The sequence below is a fragment of the Nerophis lumbriciformis genome, linkage group LG32 (genome assembly GCF_033978685.3).
Source record: "Nerophis lumbriciformis linkage group LG32, RoL_Nlum_v2.1, whole genome shotgun sequence".
Classification (NCBI taxonomy): domain Eukaryota; kingdom Metazoa; phylum Chordata; class Actinopteri; order Syngnathiformes; family Syngnathidae; genus Nerophis; species Nerophis lumbriciformis.
This window is the reverse complement of record NC_084579.2, coordinates 5,667,221-5,688,682: the sequence shown is the minus strand read 5'-3', so window position 1 is coordinate 5,688,682 and position 21,462 is coordinate 5,667,221. Positions and strand designations below refer to the sequence as shown.

The following is a 21,462-nucleotide window of genomic DNA, read 5'->3' as shown; positions in this document are numbered from 1 at the left end:
TGTAGTGTTCTCATCACCTTTGATATTTTGAAGTATCAGAGAGGTCATGTGACCAGTGACGGTGGCGAGGGTCTGTGTGGAAAAAGTGTCTTATCAGCGTGTACAACAGGAAGTAGTGACCTCAGGTCAACCATGTAGATAACCATCTCTTACACTCATTAACTTCTACACACACACACACACACACACACACACACACACACACACACACACACACACACACACACACACACACACACACACACACACACACACACACACACACACACACGACCAGCGTATCATGTCACTAATGTACTTTGGAAAAAAGCAACTTTTAATGAGCAGGACCCTTCACAATAAAAGCACCGTTGGTGTATTTAGAACTCCAGGTCCCAACCAGACTCCTCGTCAGGAGGCTCCTCCGTGTCCGCGGGGAAGTCGTCAAAGTTGCTGTGGTCCAGTGGGCCGTCCACCTGGCGGGGGGGGAGGGACACACACGTCAACATGGCGGCAGTCATTGACGCCAGCTGACCTCGCTCACCCTGGGCGTGAACGGCGAGTCCATGGTGCCTTGGCGGAGGCCCTCCCAGTTGAAGCCCTCGAACCACCTGAATGGAGGACGGAGGTGTCGCCATGACAACCGTGACTACTCTCACTGGGTCGGAGTGTCACGTGACTCACTTGTGCTTCTGGATGTCCTTCACGCCGTTCTTCTGGTTGCCCAGACGCTCAGACGGGTTGTCCCTAACACACACACACACACACACACACACACGCACACACACACACATTGCATGATGATGTCACATGGAAGGGGCAGGGCTTATGACCACATTGGTCAATGTAATTATATAATACAGGTACTAATACTGTACTGTATTATTATGACCCTCTTGGTCAACGTTAGTGATGGGTTGATGAGGCGTCATGAAGCGTTTCGACACATTGCAAAACTGTATTGATACTGTGTCGATACTGTGTCACTAAATACTGACATCTGCTGGACATTAAAAATCCCTACAGGCAACCTATGGACCGACTCAACTGACACTGATTTGATGCCCTAGTACAGGGGTCACCAACCTTTTTGAAACCAAAAACTACTTCTTGGGTTCTGATTAATGCGAAGGGCTACCAGTTTGATACACACTTAAATAAATAAATATATTGTCATTTGTAAGTTACACGTAAGTGTGATTCAAACAAGAATAGCTAAATAAATAAATGTATATATATAAAAAATGGGTATTTCTGTCTGTCAGTCCGTTGTACATTTTTTTTCCCTTTTACGGAAGGTTTTTTCTAGAGAATAAATGATGAAAAAAACACTTAATTGAACGGTTTAAAAGAGGAGAAAACACGAAAAAAATTAAAATAAAATTTTGAAACATAGTTTATCTTTAATTTCGACTCTTTAAAATTCAAAATTCAACCGACAAAAAGAAGAGAAAAACTAGCTAATTTGAATCTTTTTGAAAAAATTAAAAAAATAATTTATGGAACATCATTAGTCATTTTTCCTGATTAAGATACATTTTAGAATTGTGATGACATGTTTTAAATTGGTTAAAATCCAATCTGCACTTTGTCAGAATATTTAACAAATTGGACCAAGCTATATTTCTAACAAAGACAAATCAGTATTTCTTCTAGATTTTCCAGAACGAAAATTTCAAAAGAAATTCAAAATACTTTGAAATTAGATTTAAATTTGATTCTACAGATTTTCTAGATTTGCCAGAATAATTGTTTTGAATTTTAATCATAGTAAGTTTGAAGAAATATTTCACAAATATTCTTCGTCGAAAAAACAGAAGCTAAAATATTTATTATTCTTTACAATGAAAAAAAAAAAAAATTTACTTGAACATTGATTTAAATTGTCAGGAAAGAAGAGGAAGACATTTAAAAGGTAAAAAGGTATATTTGTTTAAAAATCCTAAAATCATTTTTAAGGTTGTATTTTTTTCTCTAAAATTGTATTTCTAAAAGTAATAAGAAGCAAAGTAAAACAAATAAATGAATTTATTTAAACAAGTGAAGACCAAGTCTTTAAAATATTTTCATGGATTTTCAAATTCTATTTGAGTTTTGTCTCTTTTAGAATTAAAAATGTCAAGCAAAGCGAGACCAGCTTGCTAGTAAATAAATAAAATTTAAAAAATAGAGGCAGCTCACTGGTAAGTGCTGCTCTTTGAGCTATTTTTAGAACAGGCCAGCGGGCGACTCATCTGGTCCTTACGGGCTACCTGGTGCCCGCGGGCACCGCGTTGGTGACCCCTGCCCTAGTATATACAATAATATAAACCAAGTCATTGTATTTCATTTAGGATTATTTAATATCTTCATTTAAATAAAATATATTTTTATCTTTTTTAGATACAGTCAATAAATAATGTGAACATGTATCATAACATGGACATCTAAGAGAACGTGTTGTGGATGATTGTGGACTGGGAATTTTTTTAATTTTATTTTTTTACACATTTTTATAAAAATAAAAAGTTTTTCCAAGGTATTACATTTTAGACGATTTCTCTTCTTAGTTATTATTTCTCCGGCTGTAGAAAAGACACGCTCACAGGGCACAGAGGAGGCGTCAGTGCGACACAGTTCGCGTATCGGTCACGTGACCAAAACAGCTCATGATCGGTCACGTGACTTTCTAAAAGCGGTTTTGCTCTATGAGCTCGACGCATGCGCCGATGCATCGGTGTTGCCGGACCCATCACTAGTCAACGTTATTATACAATACAGGTACTAGTACTGTACTGTATTATGACCCTGTCAGTCAATGTATTATATAATACAGGTACTAGTACTGTACTGTATTATGTAGCAGGACCTGCAGAGTCGTTTGATGAGGTTGGCGGCGCTCTTGGTGATCTTCTTGGGGAACTCCACCATGTCGATGCCCCGCAGGATGATGTTGTACGTCTTCATCGGGTCGGAACCAGAAAACGGCGGACTGGAGGACGAGGAAAGGGAGCAGGATTGGCGTGTGGCGGGCAGAAAGCGGCGTGGCGGCGACACACCTCCCACTGAGCAGCTCGAAGATGAGGATTCCCAGCGACCAGCAGTCGGCCGAGCTGTCGTGACCTTTGTTCAGGATGATCTCGGGGGCCACGTACTCGGGGGTCCCGCAGAAGGTCCACGTCTTCTTGCCCAGACCCACCTTCTTGGCGAAGCCAAAGTCCACCTGCGCCGCACAGACACGCCGTCACTTCTCGGGACACGATCCCCGCGGTGGGCGGAGCCTCACCAGCTTGGCGTAGCCTCTGTGGTCCAGGATGATGTTCTCAGGCTTCAGGTCTCGGTAGATGATCCCTCGGGTGTGCAGCTCTGCCAGGGCCTCGATGACGCACGCCGTGTAGAACCTGGTGGTCCCGTCGTCAAACGATTCCCTGCGGGCGCATGGAGGTTGCCATGGCAACATTTTAGTCATTTCTTGTCGAACAGCAATTTGAGTCTATGTGCTTCTTATGCGCCTTATGTTGTATTGCTGCACCTTATGTTGTATTGCTGCACCTTATGTTGTATTGCTGTATTGCTGCACCTTATGTTGTATTGCTGCGCCTTATGTTGTATTGCTGCGCCTTATGTTGTATTGCTGCACCTTATGTTGTATTGCTGCGCCTTATGTTGTATTGCTGCGCCTTATGTTGTATTGCTGCACCTTATGTTGTTTTGCTGTATTGCTGCACCTTATGTTGTATTGCTGCGCCTTATGTTGTATTGCTGCGCCTTAACTGCCTGGGCCTGTTCCAGGCCTCAGAGTTCAAACCCCTATGTTGTATTTTGGGGGTCCCAAAAAATGAAATGTGTAAATTGTCTCTCTAGCACCACCTTTAAAATGATCAAATAAGCCCCTCCTACCAGTTTCATGTATCAACATGAAAATGGCAGGAGACTCTACTACAGGGCCGGCCCGTGGCATAGGCCGTATAGGCAAATGCTAAGGGCGCCGTCCATCAGGGGGCGCCACGCCAGTGCCACAAATGTTGGAGAAAAAAAAAAAAAGTTGGTACTATTATTTCTAAATACAAAAAATAATCCCACGTTAATTAAAATGCAAAGTAAAGCCTATATAATAGAAATATTATTTGTTACAACATTACGCCCCCCCCCCCCCCCCGCCCCCTCCCTTCCCGTATCATGACTCTTTTTGGACGTCACCACATCAAAAAATCAACACAAGATGTCAAAACGGCCAAAACTGTCAGGTGCCCAGGGAAGAAAAAAGAGAAAAGAAGAGGAGGAGAAACGAGAAAAGACAGAGGTAGCAGGTAGGTAACGTTAGCCTACATGAAATTATTTGTCTGTTACAGAATGTGATAGTAACCTGGCTTTTTAGCATTAAGCTAATGTTACATGATTCGGCAATTGCTAATCAATAAATAGCTAGTTCTGTTTTAACGTCGGGTTAATATTGTGGAGGGGGCTAAATTGTTATGGAAAATAATAATGTAACGTTAGGTAATTACAGTACTCCCACCTTACATTCCTCAGGGACATTTGTATTACCGGTAGATCTTTTAAGCAGGTGTTTTTTGTTTACATTGTTATTGCCTTCTGGTTAGCTAATGTTTGCCCTGCAGGTAATAGTCACTTTTCCACCCCTTTATATATTAGGTATAGTTGTAAGCCTAGTTGTTAAAGTGCACATCATTAATGTAAATTAAGCAATATGTATGTAAAAAATATTGTATTTCATATATTCATTTTTTATTTTTTGCATTCATTTATTTATTCATATTTTTTTATATCTTGTTAACTATTCTGATTGTTAATTTGCTTTATTTAAGTTAAAAAAAAGGTCAAAGACAAAGCTATTTGGTTTCTTGTGAGTATATACACTTCACTGCTGATGTGGGGGGGCGCCACCTAAAATCTTGCCTAGGGCGCCAGATTGGTTAGGGCCGGGCCTGCTCTACTATCTATCTATCATGACGGAACACACGTAAAAAAAAGGGGTTCTAACGAACAGTGTGTATATATATATATATATATATATATATATATATATATATATATATATATATATATATATATATATATATATATATATATATACACATATATGTTTACATATATATACAAATATATACATAAATATATGATTACATATATATACACACACATACACACATACATATATATATATATATATATATATATATATATATATATATATATATATATATATATATTATATATACATATACATATATATCTTGCTTTTTGTCTTCCATTTTTCGGCAAAAAAAGGGGTTGTACTCCTAACAAACTCCTCCTACATGTATACATATATGTATGTATACAAATATATACTTTTTTTTGCGGAAAAATGGAAGACGAAAAGCAAGACATGTATATATATATATATACATACGGACGGCGTGGCGAAGTTGGTAGAGTGGCCGTGCCAGCAATCGGAGGGTTGCTGGTTACTGGGGTTCAATCCCCACCTTCTACCATCCTAGTCACGTCCTTTGTGTCCTTGGGCAAGACACTTCACCCCTTGCTCCTGATGGGTGCTGGTTAGCGCCTTGCATGGCAGCTCCCTCCATCAGTGTGTGAATGTGTGTGTGTGAATGGGTGAATGTGGAAATACTGTCAAAGCGCTTTGAGTACCTTGAAGGTAGAAAAGCGCTATACAAGTATAACCCATTTATTTATTATATATATGTATACATATCTTGCTTTTCTTTACTCTTTTTTTTGCCGAAAAATGGAAGGCGAAAAGCAAGATATGTACAATATATATATATATATATACATATCGTACTGTATTTGTATATATATATATATAAATTGTCGGAGGCAGATATTTACATATATCCGAATTTTAGTGTTACTTATTTTATTTCATAGTCATATTTGAAAACAGCTCGTGTTTTCCATTTATTCTCTTTCTGTTTCTCTGCAAGTAAACTGTGTGTGTTAACCTTGAGTTCTTTGGAATGTGTTTTGACTAGCATTTGTTTTGTCTACAGAGAAGGGACAAGAGAGAGGGTTTTGGGGTTGGGAAGGAAGACCATTTTTGGCGGCGCAATAGAATGTTCTATAGGCGAGACCGGTCTCAAAAAGTATATTTGCAAAGCTTTGAAAATATACAACAAAATACCTATTCTGTCTCTGGTGGTTTTTTTCAACTCAGCTTTAAGTGTCGTAAACAATTTGGGAGCGACTTGTGACTTGAATTCCCTGGGAGGAACAACTGGTCCAAAACGCAACAATATATATATATACAGGTAAAAGCCAGTAAATTAGAATATTTTGAAAAACTTGATTTATTTCAGTAATTGCATTCAAAAGGTGTAACTTGTACATTATATTTATTCATTGCACACAGACTGATGCATTCAAATGTTCATTTCATTTAATTTTGATGATTTGAAGTGGCAACAAATGAAAATCCAAAATTCCGTGTGTCACAAAATTAGAATATTACTTAAGGCTAATACAAAAAAGGGATTTTTAGAAATGTTGGCCAACTGAAAAGTATGCAAATGAAAAATATGAGCATGTACAATACTCAATACTTGGTTGGAGCTCCTTTTGCCTCAATTACTGCGTTAATGCGGCGTGGCATGGAGTCGATGAGTTTCTGGCACTGCTCAGGTGTTATGAGAGCCCAGGTTGCTCTGATAGTGGCCTTCAACTCTTCTGCGTTTTTGGGTCTGGCATTCTGCATCTTCCTTTTCACAATACCCCACAGATTTTCTATGGGGCTAAGGTCAGGGGAGTTGGCGGGCCAATTTAGAACAGAAATACCATGGTCCGTAAACCAGGCACGGGTAGATTTTGCGCTGTGTGCAGGCGCCAAGTCCTGTTGGAACTTGAAATCTCCATCTCCATAGAGCAGGTCAGCAGCAGGAAGCATGAAGTGCTCTATAACTTGCTGGTAGACAGCTGCGTTGACCCTGGATCTCAGGAAACAGAGTGGACCGACACCAGCAGATGACATGGCACCCCAAACCATCACCCAACCATGCAAATTTTGCATTTCCTTTGGAAATCGAGGTCCCAGAGTCTGGAGGAAGACAGGAGAGGCACAGGATCCACGTTGCCTGAAGTCTAGTGTAAAGTTTCCACCATCAGTGATGGTTTGGGGTGCCATGTCATCTGCTGGTGTCGGTCCACTCTGTTTCCTGAGATCCAGGGTCAACGCAGCCGTCTACCAGCAAGTTTTAGAGCACTTCATGCTTCCTGCTGCTGACCTGCTCTATGGAGATGGAGATTTCAAGTTCCAACAGGACTTGGCGCCTGCACACAGCGCAAAATCTACCCGTGCCTGGTTTACGGACCATGGTATTTCTGTTCTAAATTGGCCCGCCAACTCCCCTGACCTTAGCCCCATAGAAAATCTGTGGGGTATTGTGAAAAGGAAGATGCAGAATGCCAGACCCAAAAACGCAGAAGAGTTGAAGGCCACTATCAGAGCAACCTGGGCTCTCATAACACCTGAGCAGTGCCAGAAACTCATCGACTCCATGCCACGCCGCATTAACGCAGTAATTGAGGCAAAAGGAGCTCCAACCAAGTATTGAGTATTGTACGTGCTCATATTTTTCATTTTCATACTTTTCAGTTGGCCAACATTTCTAAAAATCCCTTTTTTGTATTAGCCTTAAGTAATATTCAAATTTTGTGACACACGGAATTTTGGATTTTCATTTGTTGCCACTTCAAATCATCAAAATTAAATGAAATAAACATTTGAATGCATCAGTCTGTGTGCAATGAATAAATATAATGTACAAGTTACACCTTTTCAATGCAATTACTGAAATAAATCAAGTTTTTCAAAATATTCTAATTTACTGGCTTTTACCTGTATATATATATATATATATATATATACACATATATATATATATATATATATATATACATATATATATATATATACACACATATATATATATATACATATATATATATATATATATATACATACATATCGTACTATATTTGTATATATACATATATGTATACATGTAGGAGGAGTTCGTTAGGAGTACAACCCCTTTTTTTCGCTGAAAAATGGAAGGCAAAAAGCAAGATATATATATATATATATATATGACTTCTACCGTGTTTATTTCCATGACAACCTCCGTAACATTTTGTAATCAATCAGAAATATCAAACAAACACATAAGTGTGGAGAGTGTTTTGCATTTTTCCCATCATGCTTTGTAACATATTTAAATGGGGGGGGGTGTAGTTTTGAATTTGTTTATGGTAAATGAGTAGTTGTTGTTTTATTTATAATGTCCACAAAGTTCAGTGACCATGTCTGTTGACATTTTGTGTCGGTTGGATTTTTTTTTTTTGTTGCACCATGACTAGGGAAGGTTATTTACATTAGGTCATATAAGTAAATAATGCGTTTGATTTTACAGAGAATGTAATTTAAGGTGATTGACTTGACAAACTCATACTGTCTGCCAATTGAAGGCAAAATTCAGCATTAAACTTTTCAGACTTTTGAAATGAAAGCAGTTCCCTGAGGGCTCGGTTCCTTAATAGCTGATGACATCTTGCAGACTCATGTGAAGACACCGGGGGGGCTGCACTGCACCCCTTGGCCGGAATTTGGACACCCCTGATTGAGACCAAATGGTCGTGGTTAAAATGACAGATACTACAAATATAGGTGATGATCAAATTTGCCTTCTCTGTAACCTGACGTTATTTGAGACCTTAGATGTGGCTGGACATTACTTTATCAAATAGGAAAAATTCCAAAACAAGGTCCTAAAACGGCGCTCTGGACACGCTCGGCGCCGCTCACCTGTCTCGTAGCACCGTCCACAGCTCGCCGCCGAGACACGCCTCCAGCAGCATGTACAAGTACTTGGGGTCCCGGAAGGTCCGGTACAACCTGCGTCACACAAATAACCCTCTCATAACCTTCTCGGTGGACGGCGTCCCGCTATGTGTGATCATGTGACCTGATGATGAAGGGGCTGTGGACCTCCATCATGATGCGGCGCTCCGACAGGATGTGGCCCTGCTGGCTGGTGTCCAGGATGTGACGCTTCTTTAGAACCTTGAGGGCGAACGAGCGTCCGGCCTGGTTCCTCAGCTGCACCTGAACGCACAACGTCAGCGGCGTCAGAGCGGCCCCTGCTCGTCATGGCGTGCGCTCGCCCACCAGCTCCACGCGGCTGAAGCCCCCCATGCCGAGGGTGCAGACCACGCTGAAGTCCCCCAGCGTCACGTTGGAGAAGAAGTCGTCCTCCGCCTGGCGCCTGCGGGAACAGACTCTGGATGTTTCTGAAGAAGGTGCATCAACAATGGCCGCCACTCACTTGGCCTTGACCTCGTCGTCTTCGCTCTGCTTGTTGTTGACCTCCTCCAGGCCGCCAATCAGCTGCTTGAAGGACCTGCGGCACACGGCGCCGTCACACCCGCACCTCAGAAGAAGATCAACACCACGCCACTCACTCTCTGTCCACCACCAGACACGTGACGTCACCGATGGCGTTCACGCTGGCGGTGCGGACGTCCTCGCTGCAACAAATAAACAAAAGGCCTGAAGTTCCACAGTCTGACCTCATCCGTGTGTGCGCCATGTCAATGTGTGTGCGCTAGAGATGCGCGGATAGGCAATTATTTCATCCGCAACCGCATCACAAAAGTCGTCAACCATCCGCCATCCACCCGAACTAACATTTAATCAAAACCGCACCCGCCCGCCATCCGCCACCCGATCGTTGTTATATATCTAATATAGACGATGCAAGGCATTAGTGAGGTTATAAAGCTTTTGCCTGTTAAAGAAAGGAGACTGATCCAATTCAGCAGAGACGTTCAATGCGTGCCACGCTGTCACGGCCCAGACGCACACCAGTGCGCAATCATCTGGGAGCGGCGCTGAGCGCACCTCCAAGCGCGTGGAGGTGCGATGTCCCTCGCACCCGCGGCGGCTCTCCCCGGGCTCGCGCCCGAGGCTTCAGCGTGCACCGCGGCGGCCATCCTACTCGTCGCGGCAGGTAAGCTGCGTGGGCGGAGCGCGCGGAGTGACCCCTGTTACGAGCCCCCGGCCACGGTGGTGGCGGGCAGGTAAGCTGCTTACCTGCTGCGTGTGACGCCGGCCGCAACGAAGGCGGACGAGGCGGGGTGGTTTCGGTGCGGTGGGCGCGGTGGGCGCGGTGGTGACCCTGGACGTGCGTCGGGCCCTTCTCGCGGATCACCTCAGCTACGGCTCCCGGTGGGGCCCTCTCGGGGGAAGGGGCCTCGGTCCCGGACCCCAGCGAGGCGTCCCTTCTCTTTTTTTTTTTCTTCTTCTGTTGTGGCATATGCAGCAGGTGCCTGCTCGTTTTTCGTATGTGGGTAACAACATTTAACTATGTATATATATTTCCGAATTGGTTTAACTGCCACCCGCCTGAATCTATTTAAAATCTAATTTTTTTAAATTTCAACCACCCGACCCGACCCGACCCGCGGATAAAATCTAATTTTTTTTTATTTCAACCGCCCGAACCGCGGATAATCCGCGGACTCCGCGGTTGTGTCCGCAAACCGCGCATCTCTAGTGTGCGCCATGTCGGTGTGTGTGCGTCACCCTTTCAGCGCCTGCTCGCCGAACCAGTCCCCTTTGGACAAGGTCTTCACCGGCGCCTGCTCGCCACTGGAGGCGCTTTGCTGCGATACGTTGACCTTTCAGGGGGAGGAAGGACACGCCATCACTCTCCACGTGGAGCCAGGAGCAGGAAGGAGGAGGAGGAGGAGGCACACCTCACCTGACCCTCACTGATGATGAAGAAGGTGTCTCCTGTGGCACCTTGGCGGATGATGTAGTCGCCATCGTTGTAGTGGGTCTGATACATACACACACACACACACACACACACACACACACACACACACACACACACACACACACGCAGTGTAACATGACCATGTGACAATGTGTGAGGCAGGTTGACACTCACCTCCTCCAGAACATCAGCCAGCTTGCTGAGAACGTCCTCTGTGAGACTCTGGAAAGATGGAACGCTAGCAGCAAAGGAGCAATGGCATTAGGTGATGTCATGTGATGTCATAAGATGTCATGTGATGTCATTGGATGTCATGCGACGTCATAAGATGTCATTTGAGTTTTTGTGATGTCATGTGATGTAATATGATGTCACTGGATGTCATGTTATGTCATTGGATATCATGCGACGTCATAAGATGTCATCGTTGTAACTTATGGGTTATATAGTTCATGTGTGATGATCATTCATAATTAATTTGCATGTTTGATTTATTGCTGATAAATTGATCTATTAATATTTACAGCTAAAAAGAGTTAAAAGGGAAATTGATTTGATTTATACATGCATTTGATATTGATTATTTGAGAAACACTGACACTGAATTGAGTTGTTTTCTACTCAATAGCCTAACAAATTTTACGGTTGCGTGGCATTGTGATGCCGGAGGTCGTCTTTTCAAGATGCAGAGGGATGTCAGGAAGCGCCTTGCAGGTGAGAATAAATGATTTATTCTAGCTGTAGAACAAAATATGCTGCGCGGTGCCCACGGCACAGAAAACAAAAGGGTAGCCAAAAGATGCTAATATCAAAAATGCAGACTATGAGCGAAACTAGGAGCGTAATTTGTTGCATGGGAGCAAACAAGACCAACAGACCGAGTGAGGCCAGCGCATAAACTAAATAGCCCTCTGATTAGTGCCCGGGCAACAGGTGCGCATCCGGAACACTAACCAGAGGCAGGTGACTGTAATCTGCCGTCATGGCAACAGAAACAAACAAACTCAAGAGGTGCTGAAAACACAAGTGAATTGAAAACAAACAGAATATGATCCGGGCAGCGGATCATAACAACAAAGGGTTAACTAAAAGACTGCATGTTCCACAATGCATTGCGGCAAACCGGATGTTAGAAAAGACCGGGAGCAGGTGCATTGTGGTTGTTGAGAATGAGGATTACGAGCCCACGGGTGATGAATGAATGACAGATAACAAGATATAAGGATCGTTTTGTACGCCATTTTTTTCTTATATAAAGTACAACTTTATTACACATTTTCGACGTCCTGTCCAATACGTTGATCGTAGTTAGTCTACAGTCATGTGACGTCATTTGAGTTTTTGTGATGTCATGTGATGTCATAAGATGTCATTGGATGTCATGTGATGTCATGTTATGTCATTGGATGTCATGTGACGTCATGTGATTCATTGGATGTCATGTGACGTCATTTGGGTTTTTGTGATGTCATGCGACATTATAAGATGTCATGTGATGTCATTGGAAATCATGCGACGTCATGAGATGTCATGTGACGTCATTTGAGTTTTTGTGATATCATGCGACATCATAAGATGTCAGGTGACGTCATGTGATGTCACTGGATGTCATGTTATGTCATTGGACATCATGCGACGTCATGAGATGTCATGTGATATCATTTGAGTTTTTGTGATGTCATGCGACATCATAAGATGTCATGTGATGTCATGTAATGACATTAGATGTCATGTTATGTCATTGGATGTCATGTTATGTCAGTGGATATCATGAGACGTCATGAGATGTCATGTGACGTCATTTGAGTTTTTGTGATGTCATGCGACATCATAAGATGTCATTGGATGTCATGTGATGTCATGTAATGTCATTAGATGTCATGTTATGTCATTGGATATCATGAGACGTCATGAGATGTCATGTGACGTCATTTGAGTTTTTGTGATGTCATGCGACATCATAAGATGTCATTGGATGTCATGTGATGTCATTAGATGTCATGTTATGTCATTGGATATCATGCAACGTCATGAGATGTCATGTGATGTCATGTGATGTCATGTTATGTCATTGGATATCATGTGACTTCATGTGATGTCACTGGATGTCATGTTATGTCATTGGACATCATGCGACGTCATGAGATGTCATGTGACGTCATTTGAGTTTTTGTGATGTCATGCGACATCATAAGATGTCATTGGATGTCATGTGATGTCATGTTATGTCATTGGATATCATGCAACGTCATGAGATGTCATGTGATGTCATTGGATGTCATGTGATGTCATGTTATGTCATTGGATATCATGTGACTTCATGTGATGTCACTGGATGTCATGTTATGTCATTGGATATCATGAGACGTCATGAGATGTCATGTGACGTCATTTGAGTTTTTGTGATGTCATGCGACATCATAAGATGTCATTGGATGTCATGATTGGGAATGATGGGTTCCCACTTCTCTGTGAGCGCTTTGAATATCTAATAATAGAAAACCGCGATATAAAATCTAATCCATTATTATTAGTATTATGTGACGTCATGTGATGTCATTGGATGTCATGTGACGTCATAAGATGACATGTGATGTCATAAGATGACATGTGATTTTGTGTGATGTCATAAGATGTCATGTGACGTCATAATATGTGATGTGATATCATCGGATGTAATGTGATGTCATGTGACGTCATAAGATGTCATGTGATGTCATAGGATGTCATGTGATGTCATTGGATATCATGTGACATCATAAGATGTAATGTGATGTCATTGGATGTCATGTTATGCCATTGGATATCATGTGACGTCATAAAATGTCATGTGACGTCATGTCAATCAATCAATCAATCAATCAAAGTTTACTTAAATAGCCCTAAATCACGAGTGTCTCGAATGGTTGTGATGTCATGTGACGTCATAAGATGAAATGTCATGTCATGTGATATCATGTGATGTTGTGTGTTGTCATGTGACGTCATAAGATGACATGTGATGTTGTGTGACGTCATAAGATGTCAAGTGATGTAATAAGATGTCATGTGATGTCATAAGATGTCACGTGATGTGGTGTGATGTCATCAGCGAAGCGTGAAGATTACCTGCGCAGGAAGTCAGTGTACTGAGAGTGTTTGATGAGACCTGTCCTCATCATGATGGTCTGGAACCCTTGACGGTCGATGGCCCACATCTTCACATCGGTCAGTGCTGCACACACACACACACACACACACACACACACACACACACACACACACACACACACACACACACACACACACACACACACACACACACATACATAGGTATTGGACTAATGTGAAAGTGTGTGTGTGTGTGTGTGTGTGTGTGTGTGTGTGTGTGTGTGTGTGTGTGTGTGTGTGTGTGTGTGTGTATGTGTGTGTGTGTGTGTGTGTGTGACTACCTGTGACTGTGGCCGTCCGTGTGCAGTTGTACAAGATGGCCAGCTCTCCAAAGACCTTGCCGGGTCCGATGGTGCAAAGTTTTTTACCTTCCTTGGTGACCTCCACCATGCCCTCTGTCAACACACTCCATCATTTCTTTACCTTATGAAGTACACTAACCAGCATACTGATAACACTTCCTGTACAACACACCTTTGTACTTACACTAAGTATTTCGAGCGCATAAGTGCGTTACACTTGTGTACTTATACTAAGTCTTTTGAGTGCATAAGTTGGTTACACTAGCATAACTACACTAAGTCCTTTGAGTACATAAGTAGGTTACACCTTTGTACTTACACTAAGTCTTTTGAGTGCATAAGTGTTTTACACTGGCATACTTACACTAAGTATTTTGAGTGCATAAGTGTGTTACACTTGTGTACTTATACTAAGTATTTTGAGTGCATAAGTTTGTTATACTAGCATAACTACACTAAGGATTTTGAGTACATAAATAGGTTACACTTGTGTACTTACGCTAAGTCTTTTGAGCGGATAAGTGCGTTACACTTGTGTACTTATACTAAGTATTTTGAGTGCATAAGTGCGTTACACTAGCATAACTACACTAAGTCTTTTGAGTGCATAAGTAGGTTACACTTGTGTACCTACACTTAGTCTATTGAGTGCATAAGTAGGTTACACTTGTGTACCTACACTTAGTCTATTGAGTGTGTAAGTAGGTTACACTTATACTTACAGTAAGTATTTTGAGTTTGTAAGTAGGTTATACTTGTGCACTTACACTTAGTCTTTTGAGTACATTAGTGTGTTACACTGGCATACTTACACTAAGTCTTTTGAGTACATAAGTGTGTTACACTTTTGTACTTACACTAAATCTGTTGAGTGCATAAGTGTGTTACACTGGCATACTTACACTAAGTCGTTTGAGTGCATAAGTAGGTTACACTTGTGTACTTACACTAAGTCGTTTGAGTGCATAAGTGCGTTACTCTTGTGCACTTACACTAAGTCTGTTGAGTGCATAAGTGTGTTACACTGGCATACTTACACTAAGTCTTTTGAGTACATAAGTGTGTTACACTTTTGTACTTACACTAAATCTGTTGAGTGCATAAGTGTGTTACACTGGCATACTTACACTAAGTCTTTTGAGTGCCTAAGTGTGTTACACTTGTGTACTTATACTAAGTCTTTTGAGTGCATAAGTGCATTACACTAGCATAACTACACTAAGTCTTTTGAGTGCATAAGTAGGTTACACTTGTGTACTTACGCTAAGTCTTTTGAGTGCAGAAGTGCGTTACACTTGTGTACTTATACTAAGTCTTTTGAGTGCAAAAGTGCGTTACACTAGCATAACTACACTAAGTCTTTTGAGTGCATAAGTAGGTTACACTTGTGTACCTACACTTAGTCTATTGAGTGTGTAAGTAGGTTACACTTATACTTACAGTAAGTATTTTGAGTTTGTAAGTAGGTTATACTTGTGCACTTACACTTAGTCTTTTGAGTACATTAGTGTGTTACACTGGCATACTTACACTACGTCTTTTGAGTACTTAAGTGTGTTACACTTGTGAACTTACACTAAGTTTGTTGAGTGCATGAGTTTGTTATACTAGCATAACTACACTAAGTCTTTTAAGTACATGAGTAGGTTACACTTGCGTACTTACACTAAGTCTTTTGAGTGCATAAGTGCGTTACACTTGTGTACTTACACTAAGTCTTTTGAGTGCATAAGTTTGTTATACTAGCATAACTACACTAAGTCTTTTAAGTACATGAGTAGGTTACACTTGCGTACTTACACTAAGTCGTTTGAGTGCATAAGTGCGTTACACTTGTGTACTTACACTAAGTATTTTGAGTGCATAAGTTTGTTATACTAGCATAACTACACTAAGTCTTTTGAGTACATAAGTAGGTTACACTTGTGTACTTACACTAAGTCTTTTGAGTGCATAAGTGCGTTACACTTGTGTACTTACACTAAGTATTTTGAGTGCATAAGTGCGTTACACTTGTGTACTTACACTAAGTCTTTTGAGTGCATAAGTGCGTTACACTTGTGTACTTATACTAAGTCTTTTGAGTGCATAAGTTGGTTACACTAGCATAACTACACTAAGTCCTTTGAGTACATAAGTAGGTTACACCTTTGTACTTACACTAAGTCTTTTGAGTGCATAAGTGTTTTACACTGGCATACTTACACTAAGTATTTTGAGTGCATAAGTGTGTTACACTTGTGTACTTATACTAAGTATTTTGAGTGCATAAGTTTGTTATACTAGCATAACTACACTAAGGATTTTGAGTACATAAATAGGTTACACTTGTGTACTTACGCTAAGTCTTTTGAGCGGATAAGTGCGTTACACTTGTGTACTTATACTAAGTATTTTGAGTGCATAAGTGCGTTACACTAGCATAACTACACTAAGTCTTTTGAGTGCATAAGTAGGTTACACTTGTGTACCTACACTTAGTCTATTGAGTGCATAAGTAGGTTACACTTGTGTACCTACACTTAGTCTATTGAGTGTGTAAGTAGGTTACACTTATACTTACAGTAAGTATTTTGAGTTTGTAAGTAGGTTATACTTGTGCACTTACACTTAGTCTTTTGAGTACATTAGTGTGTTACACTGGCATACTTACACTAAGTCTTTTGAGTACATAAGTGTGTTACACTTTTGTACTTACACTAAATCTGTTGAGTGCATAAGTGTGTTACACTGGCATACTTACACTAAGTCGTTTGAGTGCATAAGTAGGTTACACTTGTGTACTTACACTAAGTCGTTTGAGTGCATAAGTGCGTTACTCTTGTGCACTTACACTAAGTCTGTTGAGTGCATAAGTGTGTTACACTGGCATACTTACACTAAGTCTTTTGAGTACATAAGTGTGTTACACTTTTGTACTTACACTAAATCTGTTGAGTGCATAAGTGTGTTACACTGGCATACTTACACTAAGTCTTTTGAGTGCCTAAGTGTGTTACACTTGTGTACTTATACTAAGTCTTTTGAGTGCATAAGTGCATTACACTAGCATAACTACACTAAGTCTTTTGAGTGCATAAGTAGGTTACACTTGTGTACTTACGCTAAGTCTTTTGAGTGCAGAAGTGCGTTACACTTGTGTACTTATACTAAGTCTTTTGAGTGCAAAAGTGCGTTACACTAGCATAACTACACTAAGTCTTTTGAGTGCATAAGTAGGTTACACTTGTGTACCTACACTTAGTCTATTGAGTGTGTAAGTAGGTTACACTTATACTTACAGTAAGTATTTTGAGTTTGTAAGTAGGTTATACTTGTGCACTTACACTTAGTCTTTTGAGTACATTAGTGTGTTACACTGGCATACTTACACTACGTCTTTTGAGTACTTAAGTGTGTTACACTTGTGAACTTACACTAAGTTTGTTGAGTGCATGAGTTTGTTATACTAGCATAACTACACTAAGTCTTTTAAGTACATGAGTAGGTTACACTTGCGTACTTACACTAAGTCTTTTGAGTGCATAAGTGCGTTACACTTCTGTACTTACACTAAGTCTTTTGAGTGCATAAGTTTGTTATACTAGCATAACTACACTAAGTCTTTTAAGTACATGAGTAGGTTACACTTGCGTACTTACACTAAGTCGTTTGAGTGCATAAGTGCGTTACACTTGTGTACTTACACTAAGTATTTTGAGTGCATAAGTTTGTTATACTAGCATAACTACACTAAGTCTTTTGAGTACATAAGTAGGTTACACTTGTGTACTTACACTAAGTCTTTTGAGTGCATAAGTGCGTTACACTTGTGTACTTACACTAAGTATTTTGAGTGCATAAGTGCGTTACACTTGTGTACTTACACTAAGTCTTTTGAGTGCATAAGTGCGTTACACTTGTGTACTTATACTAAGTCTTTTGAGTGCATAAGTGCGTTACACTTGTGTACTTATACTAAGTATTTTGAGTGCATAAGTGCGTTACACTTGTGTACTTACACTAAGTCTTTTGAGTGCATAAGTGCGTTACACTTGTGTACTTATACTAAGTCTTTTGAGTGCATAAGTGCGTTACACTTGTGTACTTATACTAAGTATTTTGAGTGCATAAGTAGGTTACACTTGTGTACCTACACTTAGTCTATTGAGTGTGTAAGTAGGTTACACTTATACTTACAGTAAGTATTTTGAGTGTGTAAGTAGGTTACACTTGTGTACTTACACTAAGTCTGTTGAGTGCATAAGTGTGTTACACTGGCATACTTACACTAAATCTTTTGAGTACATAAGTGTGTTACACTTGTGTACTTACACTAAATCTGTTGAGTGCATAAGTGTGTTACACTGGCATACTCACACTAAGTCATTTGAGTGCATAAGTAGGTTACACTTGTGTACTTACACTAAGTCTGTTGAGTGCATAAGTGTGTTACACTGGCATACTCACACTAAGTCATTTGAGTGCATAAGTAGGTTACACTTGTGTACTTACACTAAGTCTGTTGAGTGCATAAGTGTGTTACACTTGTGTACTTACACTAAGTCGTTTGAGTGCATAAGTGTGTTACACTTGTGTACTTACACTAAGTCTGTTGAGTGCATAAGTGTGTTACACTGGCATACTTACATTAAGTCTTTGAGTACATAAGTGCGTTACACTTGTGTACTTACACTAAGTCGTTTGAGTGCATAAGTGCGTTACACTGGCACATTTACACTAAATATTTTGAGTACATACTGAGGATCTAAGTGCACATTGTAGTCTACTTATTGAAGTGTACTTATTCAAGTATTGCATCTGAGACACAAGTGGTATTTGGCTCCTGAGTTCTGACTCTTTGCGGCGACTGGGACTTAGATCAGAGTCTGACCCTCTAGAACGTAGACCATGGACCCGTCGTCGCCCTCCTGGATCACACAGCATCCTTTGGCCAGGCTGGTGGGTCGCATGCAGTCCAGGATGGTCAGAATCTGGACCAGGATCCAACATGTCAGCGCCAAAGTGCGAGTGAGGTGGACCTACAGGTGGGGTCTCACCTGTCCGTGTTCCAGGTGTTTCATGAAGTCGTTGTCCATCAGAGCCTTCTGGATCAGCTCGCTGGACCTGAACACGTGCACCAGTTTCAGAATTTGCTTGGTTCTGGTGGAGACGGGGGTTGCTCACGTCTTGGTTTTGCAGTAGCTGGTGAGAGTGACGTCACTGAGCTGGGACGGGTCCAAGGCGCTGGGTTCTGCCGAGATGGCTTGCCTCTTGGTGCGCTGGGGTTCGTCCGGCCCTGCGGGCTGTGGAGCGCCACCTGCTGGACCACATCAACCTCTTCTCCAACCCAACCAACAACAACCCTTCGTAGCTCCGCCCCCCCAGGCAGCTCACCTGTGATTGGCGCCTCCCCGGGAGCGGGGGCGCGCTGGGTGGCGCTGCGCTGGCGGTCCAGCTCGGCCTGCAGATGTCGGACCAGGTCGTCCTTGGCGTCCAGCTCCAGTTCCAGCTCGTCGATGAGCGCGTCTCTCTGGCACAACTCCTCGATCTTGACCTGCAGCGCCACCTGGAGGTCACGCAGCAGGCCGCCGCTCTTTGGCGCCGCCATGAGCATGTGCACTGCACGCGCACGTTCCGGGACAAGCAAAAACCAGATGGACGCTGAGTGGACCGAGACTTGTTCTGATTCAAAAAAACCTCATCATTGTTTCAGTGCAGCTTCACTAAACATCATTTTACGAGAGATGGTTATTCTTTACCTGCTGTCACTCAAACGCTGAAATGCCCTCGCTGGCTCCAGAGGGTCTTCTGTTTGGTTCTGGACCTTGTGAAAGGAGCAGAGTCACACGTACCAGACGTGCACGCACAGCTGATCTTGACAGCACCCCTTCACAATAAAAGACACGCGCTCAAGTCTTGCATGGATTTATTTTCAAACAATTAAAAGAATAATAATTTTATACATAAAAACTCACACATGCCAGGTTGTGCTTTCAACATTAATTAAAAATAACCTAATGGTGAAAAGAAAGTCATAATTATGAGATAAGAAAGTAGAAATTATGAGACAAAAAGTCCTAATTATGCCAATAAAAAGTCGAAATATGTGGGAGGAAAAAAAGTCATAATTATGAGACAAAAAAAAAAAATCGAAATTATTAAATTAAAAAATCCTAATCATGAGATTAAAAAAAAAATCGAAATGATGACATAAAAAAAAAATCATAATTATGAGATTAAAAAGCGAAATTATTACATAAAAAGTCAAAATTATCAGACAAAGTTGAAATATGTGAAAAAATGTCATAATTATGAGATAAAAAGTCGAAATTATTAAATTAAAAAGTTATAATTATGAGATAAAAAGTCAAAATTCTGAGATGTAATTATGAGATTAAAAAACGTCGAAATTATGAGATAAAACTCACAAATAAAAAGTCGTAATTATTAGATAAAAAGTAGAAATTATGAGGTTAAAAATCGAAATTATTAAATTAAAAAGTCTTAATTATGAGATAAAAAAAAAATCGAAATTATGACATGAAAAGTCATAATTATGAGGTTAAAAATCGAAATGATTAGATACAATGTCAAAATTATGAGACAAAAAGTCAAAATTAAGCTATAAAAAGTCGAATTATGAGATAAACAGTCCACAATTATGAGATGTAATCATGAGATAGAACTCACAAATAAAAAGTCGTAATTATTAGTTAAAAAGGAGAAATTATGAAATTAAAAAGCCATAATTATGCGGAATAAAGTCAAAACTGTTAGATTAAAAAAATCGAAATTATAAGATAAAAAGCCATAATTATGCTATAAAAAGTTGCATTATGAAATAAAAAGTCATAATTATGAGATGTAAGTATAAAATGTTGTCTGTCTATCTGTGTTGGCTCTGCGATGAGGTGGCGACTTGTCCAGGGTGTACACCGCCTTCCGCCCGAATGTAGCTGAGATAGGCTCCAGCGCCCCACGCGACCTCGAAGAGAATAAGTGGTAGAAAATGGATGGATGGATGGATGGATGGAAGTATAAGATAAAAAAGGCATAATTATGAGATTTAAAAAAATCAAAATTAGCTGAGATAGGCTCCAGCACCCCCCGCGACCCCAAAAGGGACAAGCGGTAGAAAATGGATGGATGAATGGATGCTATAAAAAGTCGAATTATGAGATATACAGTCACAATAATGAGATGTAATTATGAAACTGAAAAATGTCGAAATTATGAGAAGAAAATCTCACAGTTATCAGATAAAAAGT

General features: G+C 40.7%; 1 protein-coding gene across 1 annotated transcript; it reads right to left on the bottom strand.

Annotated features, from left to right (window-relative positions):
- Positions 1–240: 240 nt before the first annotated feature.
- On the bottom strand, positions 241–20,082 carry LOC133574478 (cGMP-dependent protein kinase 1-like). The gene is made up of 21 exons (XM_061926636.2): positions 19,954–20,082; positions 19,589–19,813; positions 19,379–19,511; positions 19,252–19,318; positions 19,086–19,185; positions 14,192–14,305; positions 13,869–13,974; positions 10,935–10,998; positions 10,743–10,820; positions 10,565–10,659; positions 9,442–9,507; positions 9,306–9,380; positions 9,149–9,245; positions 8,946–9,085; positions 8,786–8,875; positions 3,245–3,386; positions 3,018–3,181; positions 2,828–2,950; positions 664–726; positions 524–590; positions 241–455 (listed from the first exon to the last, which is right to left on the bottom strand). The coding sequence occupies exons 2-21, from the start codon at positions 19,806–19,808 to the stop codon at positions 360–362; spliced, it is 2,100 nt and encodes a 699-aa protein (XP_061782620.1). The 5' UTR covers positions 19,809–19,813; positions 19,954–20,082; the 3' UTR covers positions 241–359.
- Between the last annotated feature and the right edge of the window lie 1,380 nt (positions 20,083–21,462).

Excerpts from the sequence above, each read along its gene's own strand:
- LOC133574478 (XM_061926636.2), bottom strand. The coding sequence starts at position 19,808 with ATGCTCATGGCGGCGCCAAAGAGCGGCGGCCTGCTGCGTGACCTCCAG. Across the intron at positions 9,508-10,564 it reads GGCGAGCAGGCGCTGAAAGG|CGAGGACGTCCGCACCGCCA; the intron begins GTGACGCACACA and ends TATTTGTTGCAG. Across the intron at positions 3,387-8,785 it reads TGGACGGTGCTACGAGACAG|GGAATCGTTTGACGACGGGA; the intron begins GTGAGCGGCGCC and ends ATGCGCCCGCAG.